At 41.7% G+C, this 25,801-nt stretch overlaps 1 protein-coding gene across 1 annotated transcript in view; it reads left to right on the top strand.

Annotated features, from left to right (window-relative positions):
* Positions 1-25,801, top strand: part of Atp8b4 (ATPase phospholipid transporting 8B4 (putative)) — a 192,105-nt gene that overhangs the window by 19,125 nt on the left and 147,179 nt on the right. The window contains exon 2 of the mRNA XM_032902598.1: positions 11,929-12,114. Coding sequence (XP_032758489.1) covers positions 11,929-12,114 — 186 coding nt within the window. The remainder of the gene's footprint in view (positions 1-11,928; positions 12,115-25,801) is intronic.

The following is a 25,801-nucleotide window of genomic DNA, read 5'->3' as shown; positions in this document are numbered from 1 at the left end:
GCCCAGTGCCAGGGCCTGTGCTATGCTCTGAGATCAGCTGCCCGCAATGGCTGTCTTACTCAGACCTCAAGGCTGCCTTTGTTAGTCAAGTAGCCCTGTTCTCACCCAGCTCCGCCGAGCCACCATCTCTAACGCCCCCACACCCCCTTTTCTCCCCAACACTGGGAACAACCAGGACTCTTGTCCCCAGTGAAGCACTCTTTCTACTCCTGCTCACCTAAGTCACTGGGAAGGAAAACACAAGACAGTTCTAACACTTTAAAACCAGCCAGGTAACACAACTGCTGGGCGCAGAATCTATTGCTCTAAACTCATCAACTATCCTATATCAGAATTCCTCAGGTGGCTGAGGCTGCCACCTGTTCTACTTGGCCCAAGGCCTTACATGGTATGGCTTCTTTCCCCAAGTCCTGGTTGAAAAGCCTTCTCTTTATCTCCTCCCCTCCTCTTCCTCCTGGGACCCAGAAATCCTACCTTTTCCTCTTTACACACTGATTAGCTTCCACCATTTTTATTGACACAGTCATGAACCAATTAGGGAAACAACACCTTCACCTACAGCAGACTGTAAAATAAAACTCAATAATGGGGCTGGTGAGATGGCTCAGTGGTAAATGTGCTTGCAAGCACAGGTCTGGTGACCTGAGTTTGGTTCCTGGTACCTACGTAAACCTAGAAACAGAGAACTGACTCCACAAAGTTGTCCTGTGGCCTTCTCACATGCACTGTGGCATGTGTACACAGATGCGTGCACATACACCACTTATGCAATAATAGTAATAATAATGATGATGATGATGATGATGATGATGATGATGATGATGATGATGATGATAAAACTGAAAAGGTGACAGACAGTTTGTCCGTTGAATTGGGGGCTCACTTTGAGCAGGTGTGTGGGTCATGGCTTTGGTTGGCCACCATCTTTGCTTCTTATCTTCTATATACATTGCTATTGAATTTTAAGCCGTTATTTGTTTCTTACACATTCTTGAGTGATTGGCTTGCAGATGATCTTTTATGGAGACCAGAAAGCCCATTTTCCTGAGTTCTGACTTGAATCTGGTGGGCCTTTCACTCTGAGGACTGACATCTTACTCTGGGCCAGAAAAGGCTGTGTGCGTTTGGTCGTTTCCTCTTGTTTCCTCTCTACATTCCCTTCTTGGTTTTCTTTTTTATAGTTTCCTTCACCTTACAATTCTGATATACATTTAAATCAAGTTTTTCTTTTTTTTAGTTTTCCTATTTGAGACATTTAATAGAACAGTACGTTTTTAGTAACAATACTTGATTATATTATAAATAAAGACTTTAGAATTTGAAGAATTTGTTTTTTAGAAAAAAAACAAAGATTTTAGGAAACAGTAACAAATTGCCTCCTACAGTGTTTCTTTTTTTATTGGATATTTTATGTATTTACATTCAAATATTACCACCTTTCCCTTCTCTCCCATAGCCCTCCCCCTGCCCCTGCTTCAGTGACGATGCTCCCACTCCCACCCATGCACTCACACCTCAATACCCTGGCATTCCCCTACACTGGGTATTCCCCCTTGATAGGACCAAGGTCTTTTCCTCCTATTGATGCCAGACAATGCCATCCTTTGCTACATATGCAGCTGGAGTCATGGGTCCCTTCATGTGTACTCTTTGGTTGGTGGTTTAGTCCCTGGGAGCTCTAGGGGGTCTGGTTGGATGATATTGATGTTCTTCCTATGGGGTTGCAGACCCCTTCAGCTCTTGCAGTCTTTTAATTCCTCCATTGGGGTCCTTGTGTTCAGTCCTATGGTTAGCTGCAAGCATCTTCATCTGTATCAATAAGACTGGCAGAGCCTCTCAGGAGACATCCATATCAGGCTCCTGTCAGCAAACACTTCTTGGCATTAGCAATAGTGACTGGGTATTGTGGCTGCATATTGTTACTTTCCTTCAGCCTCTGCTCCACCCTTTGTCCCTGCATTTCCTCCTATGAGTATTTTGTTCCACCTTCTAAGAAGAACTGAAGCATCCACATTTTGGTCTTCCTTCTTCTTGAGTTTCATATGGTCTGCGTATCTTGGATATTCTAAGATTTTGGGCTAATATCTACATATCAGTGAGTGCATATCATGTGTGTTCTTTTGTGATTACCTCACTCTGGATGATATTTCAAGTTCCATCCATTTGCCTATGAATTTCATGAAGTCATTGTTTTTGATAGCTGGGTAGCACTCCATTGTGTAGATGTACCACATTTTCTATATCCATTCCTCTGTTGAGGGACATCTGGGTTCTTTCTAGCTTCTGGCTATTATAAATAAGGCTGCTATGAACATAGTAGAGCATGTGTCCTTGTTATATGTTGGAGCACATTTGGATATATGCCCAAGAGTGGTATAGCTGGGTCCTCAGGTAGCACTATATCCAATTTTCTGAGGAACCTCCAGACTGATTTTCAGAGTGGTTGTGCCAGTTTGAAATGCCACCAACAGTGGAGGAGGGTTCCTCTTTCTCCACATCCTTGGCAGCATCTGCTGTCACCTGAGTTTTTGATCTTAGCCATTCTGACTGGTGTGATGTAGAATCTCAGGGTTGTTTTGATTTGTATTCCCTTGATGATTAAAGATGTTGAACATTTCTTTAGATGCTTCTTGGCCATTTGATATTCCTCAGTTGAGAATTCTTTGTTTAGCTTTGTACCCCAATATTTTTTAGGATTATTTGGTTCTCTGGAGTCTAGTTTCTTGAGTTCTTTGTGTATATTAGATATCAGCCTTCTATTGGATGTAGAATTGGTAAAGATCTTTTCCCAATCTGTTGGTTGCTATTTTGTCCTAATGACAGTGTCCTTTGCCTTCCAGAGGCTTTGAAATTTTATGAGGTCTCATTTATCGATTCTTGATCTTAGAGCATAAACCATTGGTGTTTTGTTCAGGAAAATTTCCCCTGTGCCTATGTGTTTGAGGATCTTTCCCACTTTCTCTTCTTAGTTTCAGTGTATCTGCTTTTATGTGGAGGTCCTTGATCCACTTGGATTTGAGCTTTGTACAAGGAGACAAGAAAGGGTCAATTTTTGTTCTTCTACATGCTGACCTCCAGTTGAACCAGCAGCATTTGTTGAAAATGCTGTCTTTTTTCCACTGGATGGTTTTAGTTCCTTTGTCAGAGATCAAGTGACCATAGCTGTGTGGGTTCATTTCTGGGTCTTCAATTCTATCCCATTGGTCTGACTGTCTCTGTAGAAATAATATGCGGTTTTTATCATGATTGCTCTGTAATACAGCTTGAACTCAGGGATGGTGAGTCCCCCAGAAGTTCTTTATTGTTGAGGATAGTTTTTGCTATCCTGGGGTTTTGTTATTCCAAATGAATTTGCAAATTGCTCTTTCTATCTCTATAAATAGTTGGATAGGAATTTTGATGGGGATTACACTAAATCTGTAGATTGCTTTTGGCAAGATTTTTACTATATTAATCCTGCCAATCTATGAGCATGGGAGACCTTTCCATCTTCTGAGATCTTCTTTGATTTCTTTCTTCAGAGACTTGAAGTTCTTGTCATACAGATCTTTCACTTGCTTAGTTAGAGTCACATCAAGGTATTTTGTATTATTTGTGACTATTGTGAAGGGTATCGTTTCCCTGATTTCTTTCTCAGTCTGTTTATCCGAGTAGAGGAAGGCTACTGATTTGTTTGAGTTAATTTTATATCCAGCCTCTTTGCTGAAGTTGTTTATCAACTGTAGGAGTTCTCTGGTGGAATTTTAAGTATACTATCATATCATCTGCAAATAGTAATATTTTGACTTCTTTCCTTCCAATTTGTCTCTCTTTCCCCTTTTATTGTTGTCTGGCAAGGACTTCAAGTACTATGGGTAGGGAGAGAGTGGGCAATCTTGTCTAGTCCCTGATTTTAGTGGGATTGCTTCAAGTTTCTCTTCATTTAGTTTGATGCTGGCTACTGGTTTGATGTGTTGCTTTTACTATGCTTAGGTATGGGCCTTGAATTCCTGATCTTTCCAAGAGTTTTATCATGAAGGAATGTTGAATTTTTTCAAATGCTTTCTTAGCACCTAATGAGATGATTATGTGTTTTTTTTCTTTGAGTTAGTTTATATAGTGGATCACAATGATAGATATCCATATATTGAACCATCCCTGCATCTCTGGAATGAAGGCTACTTGATCGTTTTGATGTGTTCTTGGATTCAGTTCTCAAGAATTTTATTGAGTAATTTTGCCTTGAAATTCATAAAGGAAATTGGTCTGAAGTTCTCCTTCTTTGTTAGGTCTTTGTGTGGTTTAGGTATAAGTGTAATTGTGGCTTTAAAGAACAAATTTGGTAGTGTTCCTTCTCTTTCTATTTTGTGGAATAGTTTGAAGAGTATTGGTATTAAGTCTTCTTTGAAGGTCTGATAGAATTCTGCACTAAACACATCTGGTCCTAGGCATTTTTTGGTTGGGAGACTTTTAATGACTACTTCTATTTTCTTGGGACTTATGGAACTATTTAGATGGTTTATCTGATCCTGATTAACTTTGGTAGCCGGTATCTCTATAGAAAATTATCCATTTCATCCAGATTTTCCAGTTTTGTTGAGTTCCCGTTTTCCATCTTTAGTAGTAAGATCTGATAATTTTTTGAATTTCCATAGTTTCTCTTGTTATGTCTCACTTTTCATTTTTGATTTTGTTAATTTGGATGTTGTCTCTGTAACCTCTGATTAGTCTGGCTAAGGATTTATCTATCTTGTTGATTTTCTCAAAGAAACAGCTCCTGGTTTTGTTGATTCTTTGTATAGTTCTTTTTGTTTCTACTTGATTGATTTCAGCTCTGAGTTTGATTATTTCTTGTCATCTACTTCTCTTGGGTGTATTTGCTTCTTTTTGTTCTAGAACTTTCAGGTGTGCTGTCAAGCTGCTAATGTATGTTCTCTCCAGTTTCTTTGTGGAGGTACTCAGAGCTATGAGTTTTCCTCTTAGCACTGATTTCATTATGTCCCATAAGTTTGGTTATGTTGTGCCTTCATTTTTATCAAATTCTAAAAAGTCTTTAATTTCTTTATTTCTTCCTTGACTAAGTTAACATTGAGTAGAGCATTGTTTAGCTTGCATGTGTATGTGGCTTTCTATTGTTTTTGTCATTATTGAAAACCAGTCTTAGTTAATGGTGATCTAATAGGATTCATGGGATTATTTCATTCTTTCTATCTCTAGAGGCATGTTTTGTGACTGATTATAAGGTCAGTTTTGGAGAAGGTACCATGAGGTGCTGAAAAGAAGGTATATTCTTTTGTTTTAGGATGAAATGTTCTATAGATATGTTAAATCCATTTGGTTCATAACTTCTGTTAGTTTCACTGTGTCTTTGTTTAATTTCTGTTTCCATGATCTGTCCATTGATGAGGGTGGGGTGTTGAAGTCTCCCATCATTATTGTGTGTGGTACAATGCATGCTTTGAGCTTCAGCAAAGTTTCTATTATTAATGTGGGTGCCCTTGATTTTGGAGCATAGATGTTCAGAATTGACAGTTCACCTTGGTGGATTTTTCCTTTGGTGAGTATGAAGTGTCCTTCCTTATCCTTTTTTAATAACTTTTGGTTGAAAGTCCATTTTATTCTTTATTCCAATGGGTACGTCATCTTGTTTCTTTTTTTTTTTTTTTTCGGAGCTGGGGACCGAACCCAGGGCCTTGCGCTTGCTAGGCAAGCGCTCTACCACTGAGCTAAATCCCCAACCCCTCGTCATCTTGTTTCTTGTGATCATTTGCTTGGAAATTTTTTTTCTAGCCTTTTACTCTGAGGTATTATTTGTCTTTGTCACTGAGGTGCATTTCCTGTATGCAACAAATGCTGGGTTCTGTTTATGTATCCAGTCTGTTAGACTATGTCTTTTTATTGGGGGAATTGATTCCATTGATACTAAGAGATATTGAGGAAAAGTGATTGTTGCTTCCTGTTATTTTTGTTGTTAGAGGTGAATTTATGTTTGTGTGGCTATCTTCTTTTGGGTTTGTTGAAAGAAGATTACTTTCTCGCTTTTTGTAGGGTGTAATTTTCCTCCTTGTGTTGGAGTTTTCCATCTATTATCCTTTGTAGGGCTGGATTTGTGGAAAGATATTATATAAATTTGGTTTTGTCATGGATATCTTGGTTTCTCCTTCTATGATATTTGAGAGTTTTGCTGGATATTGCAGCCTGACCTGGCATTTGTATTCTCTTAGGGTCTGTATGCCATCTGTCCAGGATCTTCTAGCTTTCATAGTCTCTGTTGGAAAGTCTGGTGTCAGAATTCTAATGGGTCTGCCTTTATATGTTACTTGACCTTTTTCCATTACTGCTTTTAATATTTTCTTTGTTTTTTGCATTTGGTGTTCTGATTATTGTGTAACAGGAATTTCTTTTCTGGTCCAATCTATTTGGAGTTCTGTAGGCTTCTTGTATGTTCATGGGCATCTCTTTCTTTTGGTTGGGGAAATTTTCTTCTATAATTTTGTTGAAGATATTTATTGGCCCTGTAAGTTGCAAATCTTCCCTCTCTTCTATTCCTATAATCCTTAGGTTTAGTCTTCTCATTGTGTCCTGTATTTTCTGGATGTTTTGGGTTAGGAGCTTTTTGCATTTTGTGTTTTTTGAACTATTGTGTCAATGTTTTCTATGGTATCTCCCGCCCCTGAGATTCTCTCTTCAATCTCTTGTATTCTGTTGGTGATGATTGCATCTATAACTCCTAAAATCTTTCCTAGGTTTTCTATCTCCAGGCTGTCTCCCTTTGTGATTTCTTTATTGTTTCTATTTCCATTTTTAGATCCTGTATGGTTTTGTTCAATTCCTTCACCTCTTTGGTTGCATTTTCCAGTAATTTTTAAAGGAAGTTTTGTGTTTCCTCTTTAAGGGTTTCTACTTGTTTCCCTATGTTCACCTTTATTTCTTTAAGAGAGTTATTAATGTCCTTTTTAAAGTCCTGTATCATCATCATGAGATGTGATTTTAAATCCAAATCCTGCTTTTCTGGTGTGTTGGTTTATCCAGTATTTCCTGTGATGGGAGAACTGGGTTCTGATGACTCCAAGTAGCCTTGGTTTCTGTTTCTTAGGTTCTTGCTTTGTGTCTCTCCATCTGGTTATCTCTGTTGTTAGTTGGTCTTGTTGTCTCAGATGGAGCTTGTCCCTCCTGTGTTCCTGTGAACCTGTGATCTTAGGAATGAGAGCTTTCCTGGGAGACTTATCATTGGGTGCAGATGGAGACTGAAAGGATCTTGTCCCTGGCTGCTCCATGGTTCCTGTGCCCTGTGTGCTCCTGGTAGGTCTCTCTTTGGACAGTTATTGGAGTGAATGTGCGGTCTCTCCTGTGGACTTAGGAGTGGGACCACTCTTGGGAGACCAGCTCTCTCTGGGCAGGATTTGGGTATGGAGGGCTGTGGGACAGCCTTAGCTCCAGTAAATCAAGTGTTTCAATCTTATCCCTTCTAGGTCATCCATTAAATGTATATTTCATGGGGCTGGAGAGGTGGGTTAACACTTAAGAGCACTGGGTACTCTTGTAGAGGACCTGAATTTGATTTCCACAACCCGCATGTTGGCTCACAACTCTAACTCCAGTTCTAGAGGACCTGATACCTTCTTCTGACCTCTGCAAGCTTCTGCATGTGGATGGTACACATAAGCTCTCTCTCTCTCTCTCTCTCTCTCTCTCTCTCACACACACACACACACACACACACACACACACACACAAAAAATGAGTCAAGATATTTTCCAGGTACTTTATCTTCTTTTCTTTCTCTCTCTCTCCTTTTATTGTTCATATGGTCCTGCTTTTGTTTCATTGATTCCTGCATATATTTAAGACACTAAGTAGAATTAAAGAGAAAGTTCAGCTTATTTGTCCACCTGTCCCAGTATCCTCTCTTCCCCTTGGAACATGCCTTTGAAGTGGTAATATAATTTATCATTCAAACCTACATCCTTTCTGCTAGTGCTGAAGTTGATACCTGGGACCTTATGCATACTGGGTGAGCTCTCTACTGTTAAGTTACAGTCCTAGCTCCAAGCAGATACACTTTTGAGAATGAAAAAGGACCTTGACAAATACTTTGCAAACGCGACACATGTCAAATGGCACTGTCACTCTGTAACACTCTCAACCCTTGTACCTCTGTCTGGATCTGAGTTTGCCATTGGCTTACATGGGAGGAATGCTCTTCTAATGTGATTGGCTGGAGTTGTTTTTTTCTAGTCACACTGACTCCTTTTGCTTTTCAGTCTATTATCTAAGCTTTCAAAAATAATAGCCTTCTCCCAACAATATTTTTCTCTTCTGCATATATTTTCTATATTTGATCAAGTCAGGAGAAGGCATCTGTTTGCCATCTTAAATTCTTTACATCTTTTATTAACACATACTGACCTACTCCTTTTGAACTTTAGTGATTTATTATGGAGGTGTGGGGTGCTTCTGTAAATCCTAAACCTTCTGGTGAACAAACTCTTTTCACCATTGAAACCATACCTGGAAAGAGCTCAGGAAACAGGATCCATTCAAATTTAAATCATTGCATGTCAGAGAAGACACTCCCAGTGGGAATTCCTATAGGTGATTTGTGTCTAGCTTTCTCTTCCAGGATAGGACTGTCCTGCCATATACTATAGCAACATACAGAAGAAAGCTAATTTTCACAAAGATAATTGAGGCCTAGTGTAGCCTAGCTAAGGGCAGAGAACTGTAAAGATTTAGAATCAAAGCCAGGATGTTTTAGAGTTTAATTAAAAGATACCAAAATCTTCTGCCAGAATTAGTTCATGAAAAGTTAGTTGATAAAGACAATCACCACCAAATCACAGACCCAATGATTAAGTCTCAATCCCAAGGACTTAGAAGCAAAAAGAGCACATCCCGGATCTAATCAAGTCTTGTGGTGTGAGAGCAATATTTGATTATTTAAGAACTGGTGGGAATCTATTAGAATACAACTGTGGAAGACAGATAAATGGCTCCACCAGTGAAGGTGTTTGCCACACAAACCTGGTGACCTGAGTTTGAACCTATGTAAAGGAGGAGAGAGTGCACAGAACTGTCCTCCGACCTCCACATTCATGCTGTGGTAATACCGCTGTCTCCCCATACATACCATATGTTCACATGCAGAATACTAATCGGATTTAAAACATTTTAGAATGTGGCTACCGATAATTCTAGGTGCATAATTCCTTCTTGATTTGTAATGTCAAGGTTGTGGTGGTGCAGTAAGTACAGTTTGGCGCACAACTCTAGAGTCGTGCTCTTGCACGTGGAACACACGAGTGTTGAATCTGAAGCTGACCGTCTTTTGGATGTGCATAATCCAAGTCAGGGCCAATTAACCTTCAAGTGACTATATCTAATTTTTGACTTAGAGCTGAAGCCTCTAAGTCTCTTTCAGTGGGTGAATGGCCCATGTTAACTCTTGCCATTTGGAAAGAGCCCTTCTCACACCTTTGCAATAATACCCACTACTTTTATTTATTTTTTGACAGAAGCGTTTTCTTTCTTCCCCTTCCTTCCTTCCTTCCTTCCTTTCTTCCTTCTTTCCTTCCTTCCTTTCTCCTTCCTTTTAGATTTTGTAATAAGGTAGTGTTACATACTCCTTGTACTATTTGCCTTGTTGTTGTTGTTTAATCAAGAAGATGGAATGATCAGAATTTTAGAGCTAGGAGTGAAGTTTCTCTCAGGTGGTTGGTTGCTTAGAAGGCTGCTTTCTGGTGGCATCCATGACAAGAAGACATATTCAGGGGTTGTAAACTGATCCCGTAAGTCCAGCCTCACTCTCATCAGGCTGGACTGCAGGAACAACCACAGAGACTTGACTTTCCAGGCAAGAAGAGAACCATGCAGATGACTGTTAGATGAATAGCACACCCCACATGTGGTAGGGGTGTAAACATAACCCCCAAACAGTTGTTATTTGTTAGGAGCAATTTTCAGAGTGACCTTCAGACTGAGGAGTAGTATCTTGTTGCCTTAGTTAATGTTCTAATTCTGTGAAGAGACACCATGGCCATGGCAACTCTTATGAAAGAAAGCATTTCATTGAGGCTTGCTTAATCCATTATCATCATGGTGGGGAGCAGGGAAGCATGCAGGCAGACATGGTGCTGGACAAATAGCTGAGAGTTCTACATCCAGAGTTACAGGCAGAAGGACTAGCATGGGTCTGCCTCAAAGCCTACCCCATTGACACACTTCCTCCAACAAGGCCACATTCAATCCAACAAGGCCACACCTTCTAATCCTTCTAAGTAGTGCTGATGACTAAGTATTCAAATATATGAGTCTGTAAGGGTCATTCTTATTTAAACCACCACAACTGGGTGATAACTTACTTTTCTGCCAGTGAAACAAGCCAATTCAAGCCAGATTAGATTATATTAAAGGCAGGTTTATTGGGAAGCTGCTCTCAGGCAGGCAAGGCAGGCCCAGGGAAGTCACCATGGGAAGGAGAGAGAGAGAGAGAGAGAGAGAGAGAGAGAGAGAGAGAGAGAAGAGCCTCTGGGGGGGAAGGGTAGGGACTGAGGGATGCTGGGAGAACCCGGACGTCAGGTTTGCTTTCGTATGTAAGATATGTACCTCAATCTCTTGTCTCAGGCTCTAAAACCAAACAGTGGGGCAAGCCAAAAGAGAATTCTGGGGGAAAATAGTTTTCACAGTTTGTGATGTCTGACATGGGGTGCCATTAAATATGCTTCTTTCTTTCCTTCTTCAGCACTTGCATCGTGTTGCCTTCCTTGAAAGCACTCTTCCCTTCTGTTCTCTTAGAGCATGCCTCATACTCTACACCTACTAAATTTACAACTTGGTCATTTCCAGAGAACTGTTAAATCAAGGAACCCTCAAGTCAGATGGAGATGGTTGGGTCATTTTCCATGCAGGCTCACTGTTGACCTCTGGCAACTGCTTTGCAGACTCTCCCTATAGCTTTCATTATTTGATCTCAAGCTCTTGATATTATCTGCAACAGTTTTCTGGTGATCACAAGACCAGAGCATGCCCTTACTACAGAGGATACATAGCCAGTGTTCCGGGCACCATCTTCTCTTTGACAATTTTAATTTATTGTGTGTGCTGGTATGGTATATACATTGTCTTTCAGAAGAGATTTAACTCATTGACTATGCCTATTGAAGGTTTTACTCATGTGACAGGCTTTTTAGAAATCCTACCTTTTGGTCTGTGGACATAAAGCATAAGGTCAGTGACTTAATTGGCCACAGCTATATGATTTTATTTGGCTGCATTGTAGTTTGTGGGTGTGTGTGTGTGTTGAAGAAAATAATTTTCAAGGTATGTTTGGCTTTTACTGAGTCTTTCTCTTTTAGAAATGACATGAAGTTAAGGGAAAGGGTTGTAGATTTGGATTTTTTTCCTCCCCATCCCAGACTTTGATATTTTAAAACCTACTTTTAATAAACCAGAAATTTTCAATTCAAAGGGTCTTTGTATAGCTCAATTGATATACACTAGAGAAATATAATGTTTTGTTTTATGGATTTCATTAAAGAAATAATGCAAAACATTGTAGCTGCTCATTTTGAGATATTGTTTTAACTATTTCAAGTATGTGTATGTGTGTGTGTGTGTCCATTATTGTGTGTAAATGAAGGCACACATGCCACAGTACCCATTTAGAGGTCAAAGGATAATCAGGTGGTCTTCCTTTTCACCCTGTTTGAGGCAGGTTTTCTGTGATTTTCTTCCTATATGCCAGGCTAGCCAGGCTGAGAGCTTCCATGGATTCCCTTGTCCCCACCTCCATCTGTGTTTTGAGATTGTAGACATCTGTGCTGTGTGTCCAGCTTTCACATGGGTTTGGGGATTCAAACTTGGGTCCTTCTGATTTTGAAAGTCCTTTTACCCAGTGAAACATTTCCTCAGACTCATTTAGAACTTTCCGACTGGTGTTCCAACATTCAGGTTGGACAGAACCCAATGCCCTTCAATTTAAAAGAAATCACAGTGACTCCAGTGACGTCACTTTTACAAGCCATACCTGTTTCTGTGGGTTTAACTCTTATTCACACCTTATTTTTCTTTCTTTTAGAAGTGGAGCGGGTGGTGAAAGCCAACGACCGTGACTACAATGAGAAGTTCCAGTATGCGGTGAGTGAGTACACAGCACAGCACATTGGGGGCAGCTTTGCTCAGGGCCGGCAGTGGGATTCATGCCTTCACAGACCCTCATGACAACGAAAATCTTTCCTCGTCGGCCCATCTTACAAGTGCTGACTGTACCGTGTATTTTCACATGTATTTCTCTTCTCTAACAGCTCAGTGAGCAGGGGAAAATGATAAAATACATTCTTTCTCAAGAATTAATGCATAGGTCATTTTGATGTAGTAGGATGTGCCAGAAAGTGCGAGATAGGCTATTCATGTACCGGGTGATAAGTGAGGGGAGTGGCTAATGATTGATGGGTTGAATTTGGAGATCTTCTCTCAGCAATTTTTGGGAAATGTGGAAAAAAACATGCAGGATGACTGTGTTTATAAAGCAAATAGCGAGAAGTGTTAGTTCAAATGTTCATGCAGGCATTGCCCAAGGAGGGCGAGTTTTGGTCAAGGAACACTAGTATTTTGTTTCTATTGGCAGGTCATTGGCAGAGTATTTCAATGCATCAACCCTGTAATTCGGTGCTGTGGCACACTTAGCAGAGGTCTTTTATCCTGTGCTATAGTCACATAGACCTGCAATCTAAATTTGACTTTGCCTAGGTTTCCACACATGGAGTTTGCAAGTTCTTTCTCTGACTGGTTTCTCACTGTGAAAGAATGCATTGAGACTCTAACTTTATTTATCAATCTTGTAAGTGGGACCAAAGCAACATTGTTCTTGGGGCGGGGATCCCTCTTTCAAGATGATGGCTGTGCTTCTTACAAAGGAAGGGAAGGGTTACCTCAGGTGATGAATGTCATTCTGTGCAGTGACATACGGTCACCAGCAAACTTAACCTTGTACCCTCACATCCTTGCTTCAGATAACCCTGTATCTGTACAGCATGACTCCTTAAAGCCTTGACCATAAGATCTCAGTCTGTCTGTGTAAGTCAGAGGACAACTTGTGAGAGTTTCTCTCTCTTTCCACCTTGCTGGTCTTGGGTAGAACCCAGACTGTTAGGCCCTATAGCAGGTGTCTTTATCTACTGAGCTATCCAGACAGCCCATAGGTATATATTTTTAGATTTTGGGGAAAATATGTTATATATAGCTTTTTTGTGGGGATAACTATGTATTTAAGTATCTAGCTACATTTAGTCATTCCAATGTGTAAGAAGTATTGTACTCCATGAATATAAGAAAAACCATATTTTGTAAGATTATACAGCCTTTTTATCTGGTGTTTTGTAAAATGTAACCTATGAGGTATTTCAATTATAAATATATGGAAAATAACCTGAGCCCCTTAAGCCCACCACCCAGATAGAGTAAGCATTAACAGTTTGTCATACATGTTCTAGGTCTGTCCTTTAAAATTAATAGTGTATTAATGGTGTAGAAATGATATGAACAAAACTACAAATGTGTGGCTATGTTTCTGTTGGTTTCCTACTAGCTCCAAGGTGTTAGAACAGTAACCTGGGGCCCGAGCAGAGTCCATATGGCTACCCCATTTTGGACTGAACATGTGTCAAGAAGAAACAAAATCCATTAAGCCTGTAGAGCTAAGGACAACAGAAGCTTACAGTGAAAAGCTGCAGGTGTGGGTCATAGAGATTCATCTCTAGTGGGCAGTGATACAGCCCAGAGGGGCCAGAGGCATCTGGCCTCTACTAGGCCTCTCCAGCAGAATGTGAGCTGTAGCTCTTTCAGTCTCATTGGGGCTAATTAAAGGCAATGACTTCATAGAGCCATTGTGAGGACTAAGGCACGAAAGTACACAGTGACTATGAGTTAGTCTCTGTACATGTAGGATTTGAACCTATGGCTGTTTACTAAATGAAATGCCCTTTTAAGGTAGGCAACTCTCTTAGGTGTTTGCTCAGTCTTTCCCAGCGTTAATGGAAGTGGATCTGGAGGGATCTCAGGAAAAATAAAAATATTTATTAGAGTGATATTCCCACCAAAGCATGGAGAAGAAAGCAATAATAAACTCAGTCCTTTCATGGGAAAGAGGGAAGGAGAAATTAGAGTTCTCAAGTGTGGTGGAAAGGGCACTTGGGGCTAAGATGGGAACTACAGTTTGAAGCTTTTCTCCCGGGAGTAGCTTGTGATCTGATTGGTTTCTTCCCCTGAGGATCATGCATTTCACCTACAAATTGTGAGGAACTTTCTCTTAGGGTTGCTTAAATTAGATCATTTTTAACAAAATATTGATAGTAATAACAATCACATCTTTTCCAGTGGTTTGTATCCTTCCTCATGCTGTGACCCTTTAATTCGGTTCCTTGTGTTTTGGTGACACCCAATTATAAAATTATTTTCATTGGTACTTAATAACTGTAATTTTGCTCTGTTGTGAATTGTCACGTAAACATCTGTGTTTTTTTGATGGTTTTAGGCGACCACTGTGAAAGAGTCTTTCAACCCCCAAAGGGGTCTTGACCCACAGGTTGAGGACTGCTTCTTGTGTGCCAGCCTTAATTATGGATTTCTCCCTTAAACGTGGTGGAGCTGTGAACAGGTCCACAGTGAGTTTGGGAGTCCCGATAGGGCAGTGATAGGGCATGCTATCACAGTGGTGGTAAGAAGATACGGAGAAACTCATTAGGCTTGAGAAACACTTCCAGCAGATATCATGTTCCGTGATGAAAAACTGTGAGATTCTGAAAGACAAACCTTGCATGTGATGCAGTTGCGGAGAAGGGAGGGCGTCACGTGACAAGAGCACAGTGACTGTGGGAGCGAAGCTTCCTCCTTAGACGAGCCAATCTGAAAGGACTCTGTGAGGTACTCGCCAGCTTCCTGTTCTGTGCAAGGCATCAGCAAAGGCAGGACATTTTCCTTCAGCCTCCCTGTGGATCGTGGCAGACACTCGGTTGATAGTGAAGGCAAGGACGGTAACAATGACTGTCACTCATGGTGCCTATCAACTAAAGGTTATGGTCCTAGGCATATTACTAAACTATCATATTAACATATGTGACCTCTGACACCAAGAACTTTTATTGTCTTTTTTTATGTGAGAAGACATCGAGCTATAGAATAGTTCATAGAAGTGACTTTCTCAAATATACATAGTTAGATAAAGTTGGTCCTGCTGCGAGGTGATTGGCATATATTTCAGTCTTCCAGAACGTCTACCCAGATGAAGGAAATGGGACTGCGTCTAGTAACCCACTGCAATCAAGCACTTTGATGGTGGAAAGGATGAGAATATAGATGGCTGGTTCCACAATCCATGATTTTGTGCATGATTAACATGTCCTTAACATGTCCTTTTGAACAGTACTAGAAAACAAACAGAAAAACAAGTGTAATAAAACAAAAACAAAAATCAGCCCCTCTTCCCGACCAGACATACCCATTCTCCGTCTCCTCCTTTCCCTTCCTAGACCCCCCTGGCTGGTGATTTGTTTTTATTTTATTTTATTAAAAAGTAGTGTTAACTGTTTCATTTTTATTTTGATACAGGCTCTGATAATGTTAACCCTGGCAAGTTAAAAACTTGTTTTTGGAAGGCGCTGGGAATTGAGGAAGGGGCTGCACTTATGCTAGGCAGTACTTTACTACTGGGCTATGTCCACAGCCCAACTGACCTTATTTTTATACTCTAAAGATGAAGGAAGGTAGAGGGCTATAGATTTTATAAAACAAGGCTTGGCCTCACTTTAAATCTGTACATTTGACTAGGGGAGAAAAAAAAAAACCATCTAAAACTCAGATAAATGACGCAAAGCCGTGAGCGTTGAGCCTGCCTAAGCTGATTGAAGCTTTTGAAGGTCAGGATTTCAATACAGCAGGGATGGTTGGTTGTCAACAAACTGTTAAACCGCAAAGCACATAGCAAGACATAACCCGGGCCTAGAAGGCAATTGCTAGCACCTTTGAGAGTTACAGGATTCAGAATCTAAATGAAATGACAATGTTAATGGTTCTAATTTTGATTGATTGGTAAACAACACTGAGAACAGAAAGGTGGGAAATGTCAAATCGCTTGGAGAGTTTCAGATCGCCAAGAAATAGAGAAGAAAGTAGGGTTGGAGAGTGGAGGGGAGAGTACCAAGGGCGAGGACATTCATCTCGTCAGAATGATTGATTATTAGATAATAATAGAAGTGCTAATGAACGGTTATATTAAAATTGGTTGGGCTGTTGAGATGGCTTAGCAGTAAAGGCGCGGACAGCCCGAGTTTCAGCCCAGGAAGGCTAGGACTGATTTCTGCTGATGGTCTTCTGATTTTCACATGTGTTTAGTGGTATGTGCTCCTGTCCATACAAATAAGTAAAAAATAATAGAAATTTAAAGTATGTTATTGTTAAAAATGTTTAGTTATGTAAGCCGAGAACTTAAAATGCATGGTAGAAATAATGAAAACGCTTGTAGTGATAATAAAATGTGATTATTGGGGGATGGAGAGATGACCCTGTTTGAGAGCACTTTCTGCTGTTCCAGAGGTTGCAAGTTTGGGTCCCAGCACCCACACATGGATCACTAGGGCCTGTAACTCCTGCTTTAGAGCATCTGCCATCAGAAGCACCTGCACACACACACACACACACACACACACACACACACACACACACACAGAGCGAGAGAGAGAGAGAGAGAGAGAGAGAGAGAGAGAGAGGTAACCATGAGCCTTTTATTTCACCCATGCCCCAGTTCCTGAGTAATGACTTAGAGGTTTATTATTTATGAATAAATGCCTAGGCCAAGCGAGTTCTGTTCTCTGATTAGCTCATAACTTATATTAACCCATTAACTAGTCTATGTCTGTCACATGGCTGGTTACCTCTCCTCAGTCTCATACAACTGACTTCCCAAGTCCCAGTGGTGAATCCTCCCACCCCGACTCTTTTCCAGACCCCTATATCTCTCTGCCGGATGTCCCGCTTTCTAATCCTGCCTCAGCTTATTGGCCATCAACTTTTATTGACAGGTGATGCTTCCACTCAGTACCCAAGAGATTATCACTACAGGTACACACACACACACACACACACACACACACACACACACACACACACACACACACATAATAAAAAAAACCAAAGTGTTTTGGTATTTTGTGTATCTTTGAAAATGCTATCTTATTAATATAGAACATTATACATATGAATAGGGTGCAATATGATGTAATGCTATGTAATGATTGAATCAGTATAATTAGCATATTTACCATCTTAGAATTGCATCCCTTTTCATGGGTCTACTGTTATTCTCTGTGTGTGTTTTAGTCAGTGGATCTCTTCAAGTCCACAGGATGTGCCTATGATTCTCTGAGACCAATTGGATTAGGAATAAAATGTCTTGTGACTCGATACATGATTCACTGTACTTTTAAAATAGAGATAAAAGTGAATTCTAATGTAGCAGTGCTCTATCTACATGTATACCTGCATGTCAGAAGAGGGCATCAAAAGTCATTATAGATGGTTGTAAGCCACCATGTGTTTGCTGGGAATTGAACTCAGGACCTCTGGAAGAGCAGCCAGTGCTCTTAATGGCTGAGTCATGCCTATGGCTGTTCCCTGAGGGGTTCTACTAGTATTTGACCAATACAGACACAAATTCTTATAGCCAACCATCTGACTGAGCCAAGGGACCCCAGTGAAAGAGCTAGGGGAAGGACCGAAGGAGCTTAAGGGGATTGCAACCCCATAAGAAGAAGAACAATATCAACTAACTGGACCACCCAGAGCTCCCAGGGACTAAACCACCAACCAAAGGGTATACATGGAGGGAGCCAGGACTCCAGATACATATGTAGCAGGGGATGGCATCGTCTAACATCAGTGGGAGGGGAGGGAGGCTAGGGGGATGCTAGAGGTGTGAGACAGGAGGGGGTGAATGGATGGGGAGCATCCTCATAGAGGCAAAGGGGATGGGGGGAGAAGAGGGATGGGATGGGAGGGTTGGTGGAGGGGTAACTGGGAAGGGGGATATTATTTAAAATGATTAATAAAAAGAAAAAATGAATTCTAGGTTCGGTATTCCTAGAGTGCCTGCCCTCTACCTAGCAACATGTATGTTTGCTGCTTTGCTTTTCAAAGAAGATCTGAGACAGCATCCAAACTGGATACACAGCTCAAAGGGATGAGGAATATGTGAGGGAAGCGATAGCTGGCTTTGAAGTGACCTCAAAACTTTACACGTGGGAGGGAGCTGTCTGCCTACGCTAGCAGTGTGCTCTAGGCCGGTGGGATTATCTAGCACGGGAGAACAGAGTCTGCTTCCAGCTTCAAGGAGTGTCTGCAGTCTATGCAGAAAGAGAAGACCAGCGCACAGAATAAACCAAGAGTGAAAAGGGAAAGGAGATGTTAAATTCTAATTATGTTGTATGATCTATTCCATCGGGGGAAGGAGAACTCAATGTTAGCGAACATTCTGGAGGAAGTTTTGATAGAGGAAATGGGAAATGATCTCAGTCTCATGTGCTTATTTGGACTCTCAGTGTTGGGAAGGACAGCACCCATCAAGGGTCAAGTGTGCCATGTGAAGTCATTGCAGTCTAGGCTTGGGAGATGAAGCTGCTTGAAGAAGAATGTCATGCTTGGCACGTGGTACACGGCTGTTGTCCCAGGCCTCTAGGGCTGAGGCAGCATTGCTGCAGACACAAGGCAGGCCCTGTAGTTTGTATATGGGGTGACGGGCTCATAGTAGCTGGGAAGCTACCAAATAAAAGAGGGTTATATTTGGCCTACAGATTAAATAAACTGCAGCTTAGTACTGAGCAGAACCTGGGTGTGGCAAGACTTGTAGATTTAGAGAGAAAAGGGGAAGTTGTTGGGGGTGACGGCTGGCTGTGCAATGAGGAGCAGACACCCCAGGACTGATGAGACAGGAGGAAGGACGGAGCCTAAGGAGGGAAGGAGAGTAATGATGGAGGAGAACAGAGGAGAGTAAGGCGGAAGTGTGGGGAAGGCGGGAGTAGCTCAGGAAATGAATGACTAATTGGTTCTAAAGGTGGGTGCACAGGGGACTGAGAGCCACGGACAAGCACTGCTGATCACAACTGGCTGGACGACCTTAAGAAAGAGGTTTTAATCTTTCTCCCCTTTGGCAATCTATCAGTCTGGACATGGCATGCAAAATATTACCTCCAAATTATGATGCCTTACTTTCAAACTCATTACCAACCTTAGGATGCATTCTATATTACCCAGCCATCGACTGTCGCCCTTTAGGTATAGCAACTTCCCCTATCTTATGAATGTAGGAAGCTTTGTATGAATAATTGGTCAGATATTAAACACGGAGGTGCAACTTGACAGGACCAGATGCTCAGATTACTGTAAACTCGTCATGTAAACTGTTAACAAATGTTGACAACATGGCAATGAATATGAAATCTTACAAACTGTACATACACGGAAAGCATCCCAGGTTTGATTCACGGCATGGTAAGATCCACGAGATTCTGATGGTCAACGCAACACACCAAGCGTGGAGTTGCAGTACTAAACACAAGCTTGGTTGCATTGGTAAAGATCTTGAAGGCACACATGCAGCAGTCACATTCTTCCAGCTAGTTAGCAAATCTCTCCAAGAACACACTAGAACACAGAACAGTCGTTCTCAACCTTCCTAACGCTGCGACCCTTTAACACAGTTCCTCATATTATGGTGACCGCCAACCACAAAATTATTTTTATTGCTCTTCATAACTAATTTTGCTACTGTTATGCTACTATTACCAACTATAATGTAAATATCTGTTTTCAGATGGTCTTAGGTGACCCCTGTGAAAGGGTTGTTTGACCTCCCACAGGATTTGCCACCTACAGGTCAAGAACCACTGACATAGGGGTTCATGGTCTAACTGAACTTTGTGACCCGGATCAAGACTTGCTGATAGAATCTGAGCAGTGCATTTGGTCACACCTATAGGGAATGCTACTCTTGTGATTAGCAGCTGCGTTTGGGTTCTACTTGCTCAAGACCATCTCAGCAGCCTCTGCCATGTGTCCTGTATAAAGAGAATGTCTAATTCCTCCCACTGATAGCCATTGGGAAGTTGTGCCCAGGGACTGTATCGAATTGTGATGATGCAGCGGGATGGTATTGTGTGGGTTGGCAGACTTCCGGCTGGGTTAGTTGTGAATCACAAGCTTTTGTAAAGTAATGTTTTCGACTTTAAGTTACTTCACTTTGTATGTCCAAGTGCCACGAGTGTCAGTGTAGAAGGGTTCCTGTCCCGAAAGAAACAACCTAAGAAAAGGAAGTTTTTTTCCTCTCATCGTTTTAGAAATCCTAAATGTTTTCTGTGAGACAATATACAATCGGAATTAGAAGGATTACGGTAGGTGATCCCTGATGGTAGAGATTCAGAGCCCTGTTAGAGCTTGGCTGTTTCCACATGGATTTCAGCTAAGACCTAACAACTGAAACGATGCAAGAGGAAGAAAGACAACCGCCCCAGTGAAGAGAACCGCAAATTCAGTTTCCTTTGTAGTCACTGCCCTTCTGAAGCAGGCCCACAATCACCGTGTGAACCAAGTGGGGCAATGTAGCAACAATTTCGAAGCTAACAGAAAACCACTCTCTCCAACTGTCACCAAGTGGGTTTATTTTTGTCATGTTTTGCAGTTTTATCACTTTGAACAATATGGTTCTACGATCCGATTGCTAAAGTGACTGTCATCCTACATTTTGTAGATTGACGATCAAATTATTCATGCAAAAACACAGTATCTAATTCCTGTCCACTGTTAGGAAGCCAATGCTCAGATTTCGTTGTATTGCTCCCGTGGCCATGTTTCTCTGTAAATATTTGTGATAAAATAGTTTGAAATGTGGTTAAGTCGTGGAATGCTTAATCAAGTTAGTTAACATATACCATATTTGTTACGCATGCTGTTTTGTGAGGAGAACCACTAAAATTATACTTTTGAAAAGTTGTCATTGCTTTTGCTTTCTTGAGACAAGGTCTTACTCTGTAGCTCAGGCTGGCCTGGAACTCACTGTGCAGACGAGGTAGGTGTGAAACTCACAGCAATCCTCTTACCTCAGCTTTCTAGTACTGAGCATACAGTTATGAGTCAATCTCCCACCCCCAGCACAATTTACTTTCATAGACAAAATAAGCTATTGAGGAATTGAAGTTCGGTTTTAAGACTTCACAGTGGGGCTGGTTTGGAGCTGTTTGCGTGTCTGTGTGCCTTTGTGTGCCATTGCTGTTAATGGCATAGTAGTTGAAAGGTTAAGTGTGGAGCACCCCAAAAATGTTCTGGCTTGGTAAGTGAGAAGTTCTTTGAGGAATTAAGCTCGGTGTAGTAAGTGTCTGGATTGGTGGTTTGAATCGGTAGCTGCTGTTGCCCTAGGTCAGGTGTCTCCAGTGGCTCTGGTTTCGAATAGTCCCTTCCTGGTTGTGAACTTATGAGTCCAGCTGCACCTGTCCAGGTGCCATGGAGCTATGTAGGAGAGGTGACATCATTCCGTGTCAATTATCAGAAAGTACGGGGGCAGAGGATTGTTTTGAAGATGTGGTTTTGTTTCTGGTTATGTGTATTTGTGGGTGGAAATGTTCACATGAGTGCAAGTGCTTGCCGAGGCCAGAAAAAGTTATTGGACCAGTCTGGCTGGAGTTAGAGGGATTGTGAGCTGCCCTCCCAGGTCCTGGGAACAGAGCTCAGGTCCTCTGCGAGAACAGCACACCATCAGAATGGCTGAGCCATGTCCTTAGACCCAGGAGATTGTTTTATGTAAGTGACAGGAAAAGCCTGGCAGGTTTCTCTAGGGCTGCCAAGTTAGCTCATGTGCACCGAAGCTTAGTGTGGAGTTATTTTTTAAACCTTTCCCAGCTAACTACCCTGCAGAATTCTACTTGTAATGCTAGCTGTGTTTATAACCTTCTAGAGGAAGGGGAGTCGCTAAACCCCTAAACACTTGGCTGTCTTTGGATGCTGCGTTTAATTGATGTGCAGTCACTGTATGAGCTACTGGGCTTTATAAGGATGCTTTTACACAAGTATATAACCTGTTGGCTGTATTTCCATCTCTCATGGTTCCTCTTGTTAGCCTCCTTCCTTCCCCGATAGGGTCACTTCTATTTTCATGACATATAAAAACGATTCTGTATGCCTATATAAAATGTAGGAATCACAAATGATAGAAAATACAGCATACAATGTTTATCAGAGTCTGCCTTAATTTACAAAATATGATAATCTCCAGTTGCATTTACTCTCCTGGAGACGATATGCATTCTTTTGAGACAAGGTCTCACCAGGGAGTCTCAGCTGACCTAGAACTCACTATTGAGATTAGGCTAGTCTAGAATCCAGTATGTGTACCAGGCTGCCCTAGTACTCGCTATGTGGACCAGGCTGGTCTAGAAATCACTATGTAGACCAGGCTGCCCCCAAACTCATTATGTAGATTTGGACGGTCTAGAACTCATTATGTAGATGAGGCTGGACTTGAACTTTCAGGAGTCTTTCTGTCTCTGATTACAGGTGTATGCCATCACACCCAGAAGGACAGATTCATTATTCTCTTTGAATCGAGGCAAATTGATATTCCTTTGCTTTATTATCTTCCCTTCTTGATACTTTCAGAAATCCATTTTGCCTTTTGTTTGGAGGCCAAAGCAGAACAAATATTTCTCCCAGTTCATATGACCATCCTCTGATACCCGTGAATGAATGCTCAAACCGGAGCCCCAGAATAATCACCCAGAATTCCATTTCTTTACAAAGAACTTGTGCCTTTTCTATCACTGCTTATGGTAGAATGTTCCAGAGTCAAGCGCAATGTTCTAGACACCATTTGACTAGCTTGCTATGGAAGAGTAGCATTACTGCAGAGGATTACTAGTGAGTGGGAGAGAGTGACAGCCTTTCGGAGATGACAGTGACCTCCCTCTTCTACTGATAGTGACAGGGATTGTCACTCTGTCACTGTCTCCTTTACTGTTGTGCCGTGTGCAGGTTTACTGAGCATGACTTCTGAGTCTCCATCATTATCTGCACTGATGGATCAGTTGAATCGGCAACTCTGAGGCATTTTAAAAAGTGCAAGGACTCTAATGGTCAATTAGGTTAGGGATCACTGGTCTTGGGTGGGAGAGGGATTAGTGTGTAAAGTGCTTGCCACACATAGAGCACTGGAGTTCAGATCCTTAGCACTCACAGAGGCGCCAGGCACACACAGTGGCTTGCCTGAAATCCCAGGGTTTGGGAGTTAGAGATGGAGTATCCACGGAGCATGTCGGCTGGCTAGACTAGCCAGATTGGTGATCTCTGGACTCAAGTGCGAGACCTTGCCTCAATACATAAGTTGGGTAGCAATGGAGGAAGACGCCAGTGTCAACCTTTGGCCTCTGCATCATGGACGCACATGCATGCATGTTTGTTCACACACGTTGACCGATACACGCATGGACAGGCCTGCATAAATGCACGCATACTGCACACATAGGCATAAATAGGAATCCTGATCTACGTTAGGATTAACCATATTTCCCTTTTCAGCACTAGAGGGCTCCTTTCAGAACGTTCTTGGCCCATGAATAATTTCATCTTGTTTACTTAGAAATTTTAATTTCTATAATTTACTGACTTTGTCACTGTTCTGACATTTGTATAATTAGATTTACTATTACTGTATTTTTTGTCATACCAAAGAAAAGTTTTTAGAAAAGTAAACATTTATTAAGGTTAACCTGGATGCAGAGTTTTATTATTTATTTATTCATTTTCCTTTAATAATTCTTTTTCTACTGGATTTTTTTAAATTTACATTTCAAATGTTATCCCCTTTCCCGGTTCCCCTCCAGAAACCCCTTTCCTATTCACCCTCCCCCCACTTCTATGAGGGTGCTTTCCCTACTCATCTGCCCACTCCCTCCAGCCTCCCCTCCCTGGCATTCACCTACACTGGGGCATCGAGCCTTGGCAGGACCAAGGGCTTCTCCTCTCACTGATGCTCAACAAGGCCATCCTGACGCACAGGTTTATAATCCCAGCTACTCAGAAGGGTGAGACAGGATTACAACTGAGAGTGGGCATATAGCTTAGAGGCAGAGTGCTTGCATGGGCCACCACTCCAGAATGAGAAAACCTTTAATAAAAGGCAGAGCTGAGCCCAGAGACCTCTGTGTTTCACCTCCTCGCACCCTAAAATGAACTGTCTAATTTGCAGGGCCACTGGTGATCCTTACTGGGAGTGACACAGAGCACAAGCTACTGTGTTCACACAGTGTCTCCAGCATCAAGTCTAGGTTTATTGTTTATTTAACTTTACATGTAGTGAGCATTTTGTCTGCATTTACATCTGTGCATCACGTGTGCCGGCACCTGAGGAGGCCAGAAGGTGTCAGGGCTACTGCAGCTGTAGTTAGAGCAGGTGGTGAGCTGCCATGTGGGTGCTGGATCCTCTAACCCAGATCCTCTGTAAGAGCCAGGGTCCTTATCCGCTGAGCCATCTCTCCAGCCCCCTCCAGTGTCAATTCTAAACACAGCAGCAACCTTGATGGATTCTTCCGTGTGTGTGTGTGTGTGTGTGTGTGTGTGTGTGTGTGTGTGTGTGTGTGTCTGGGATGTCAGTGTGTGTGCGTGTTGTGTGTTGTGTGTGTGTGTCTGAATGAACTTTGCTTTCTAATTCTTACCACAATTATATATAGTAAGTTGGGCAAAAGACAGAGAAGGAGAGACCCCAGAGGAGATTACATGTAGAAGGTAAGATGAGGTGGGAAAGGTTTGGCAACCATAGCCGATATCCCGTTTGTTCAGTCATCCAGGAGGCATTGGGCTGGATCTGGTTGCTTTGGTCCTAAAGCAGTTTTATGCACTGGTTGTTATTCTTAGCTGGGCTCCCAGTGATGCTTGGCAGGATGGCTGGCTCCTTTCTTTCTTTCTCTCTTTCTTTCTTTCTTTCTTTCTTTCTTTCTTTCTTTCTTTCTTTCTTTCTTCCTTCCTTCCTTTCTTTCTTTCTTTTTTTTTCTTTCTTTTTTTTCGTTTCTCTGTGTAGCCCTGCCTGTACTGGAACTAGCTCTGTAGATCAGGCTGGTCTTGAACTCACAGAGATTTGCTTGGGATTAAAGGCAGGTGCACCATGCCTGGCTTAGATAGTCACCTATGAAATAAGTAAGTCAGCTCCCATGGTTCCTTGCTATGAAGCCTGGCATGTGGACTTTGGTTTAGTGTCTTACAGTATCTGATCAAACCAGACTCCACACAGACTCTAAGACGGGGTCTGCTCAGCACTCATGCCAGGTTCCTGTGTCTCTTATTGAATCTCTGTGTTAGCCCCTGCCTTTTCATGCGTCATTAGGGAGTCTCATTGTCAGGCCTGAAGCAAGGTTATGGCATTGTCTCACCTAGTCCCCAAATTTGGTAAAAATTCACTAAATCTATGCATGCTATGAACAGAAAATATTGAAGAATGACATTTTATTTATAAATTATTATTATTATTGTTTTTATTGATACAAAAAACTTTAAAGTCCTCTGATTCCCACCCCTCACCAACCTAGATAATTTTCTGTTCTTATTTCTGACCCAGTTAGTTCTCTGTTTATTGGCTCCTTCCCAGCACCTCCTTCCCAGGCAAATACATCCAACAAAGATACAAAGGCAGGAGGTGTGCACTTGCCTGGAATTAGGATATCATCTAATCCTGCTGTGAAGGGACTGTGGACCAGAGAGCCCGGGGCTGTTACAGGAGCAGAGAGACCTGGAGGTGGAG

Source organism: Rattus rattus, chromosome 5 (assembly GCF_011064425.1).
Source record: "Rattus rattus isolate New Zealand chromosome 5, Rrattus_CSIRO_v1, whole genome shotgun sequence".
NCBI classification, from domain to species: Eukaryota; Metazoa; Chordata; class Mammalia; order Rodentia; family Muridae; genus Rattus; species Rattus rattus.
Note: the sequence above shows the minus strand (reverse complement) of the source record. Positions and strands in the feature narration are given on the sequence as shown.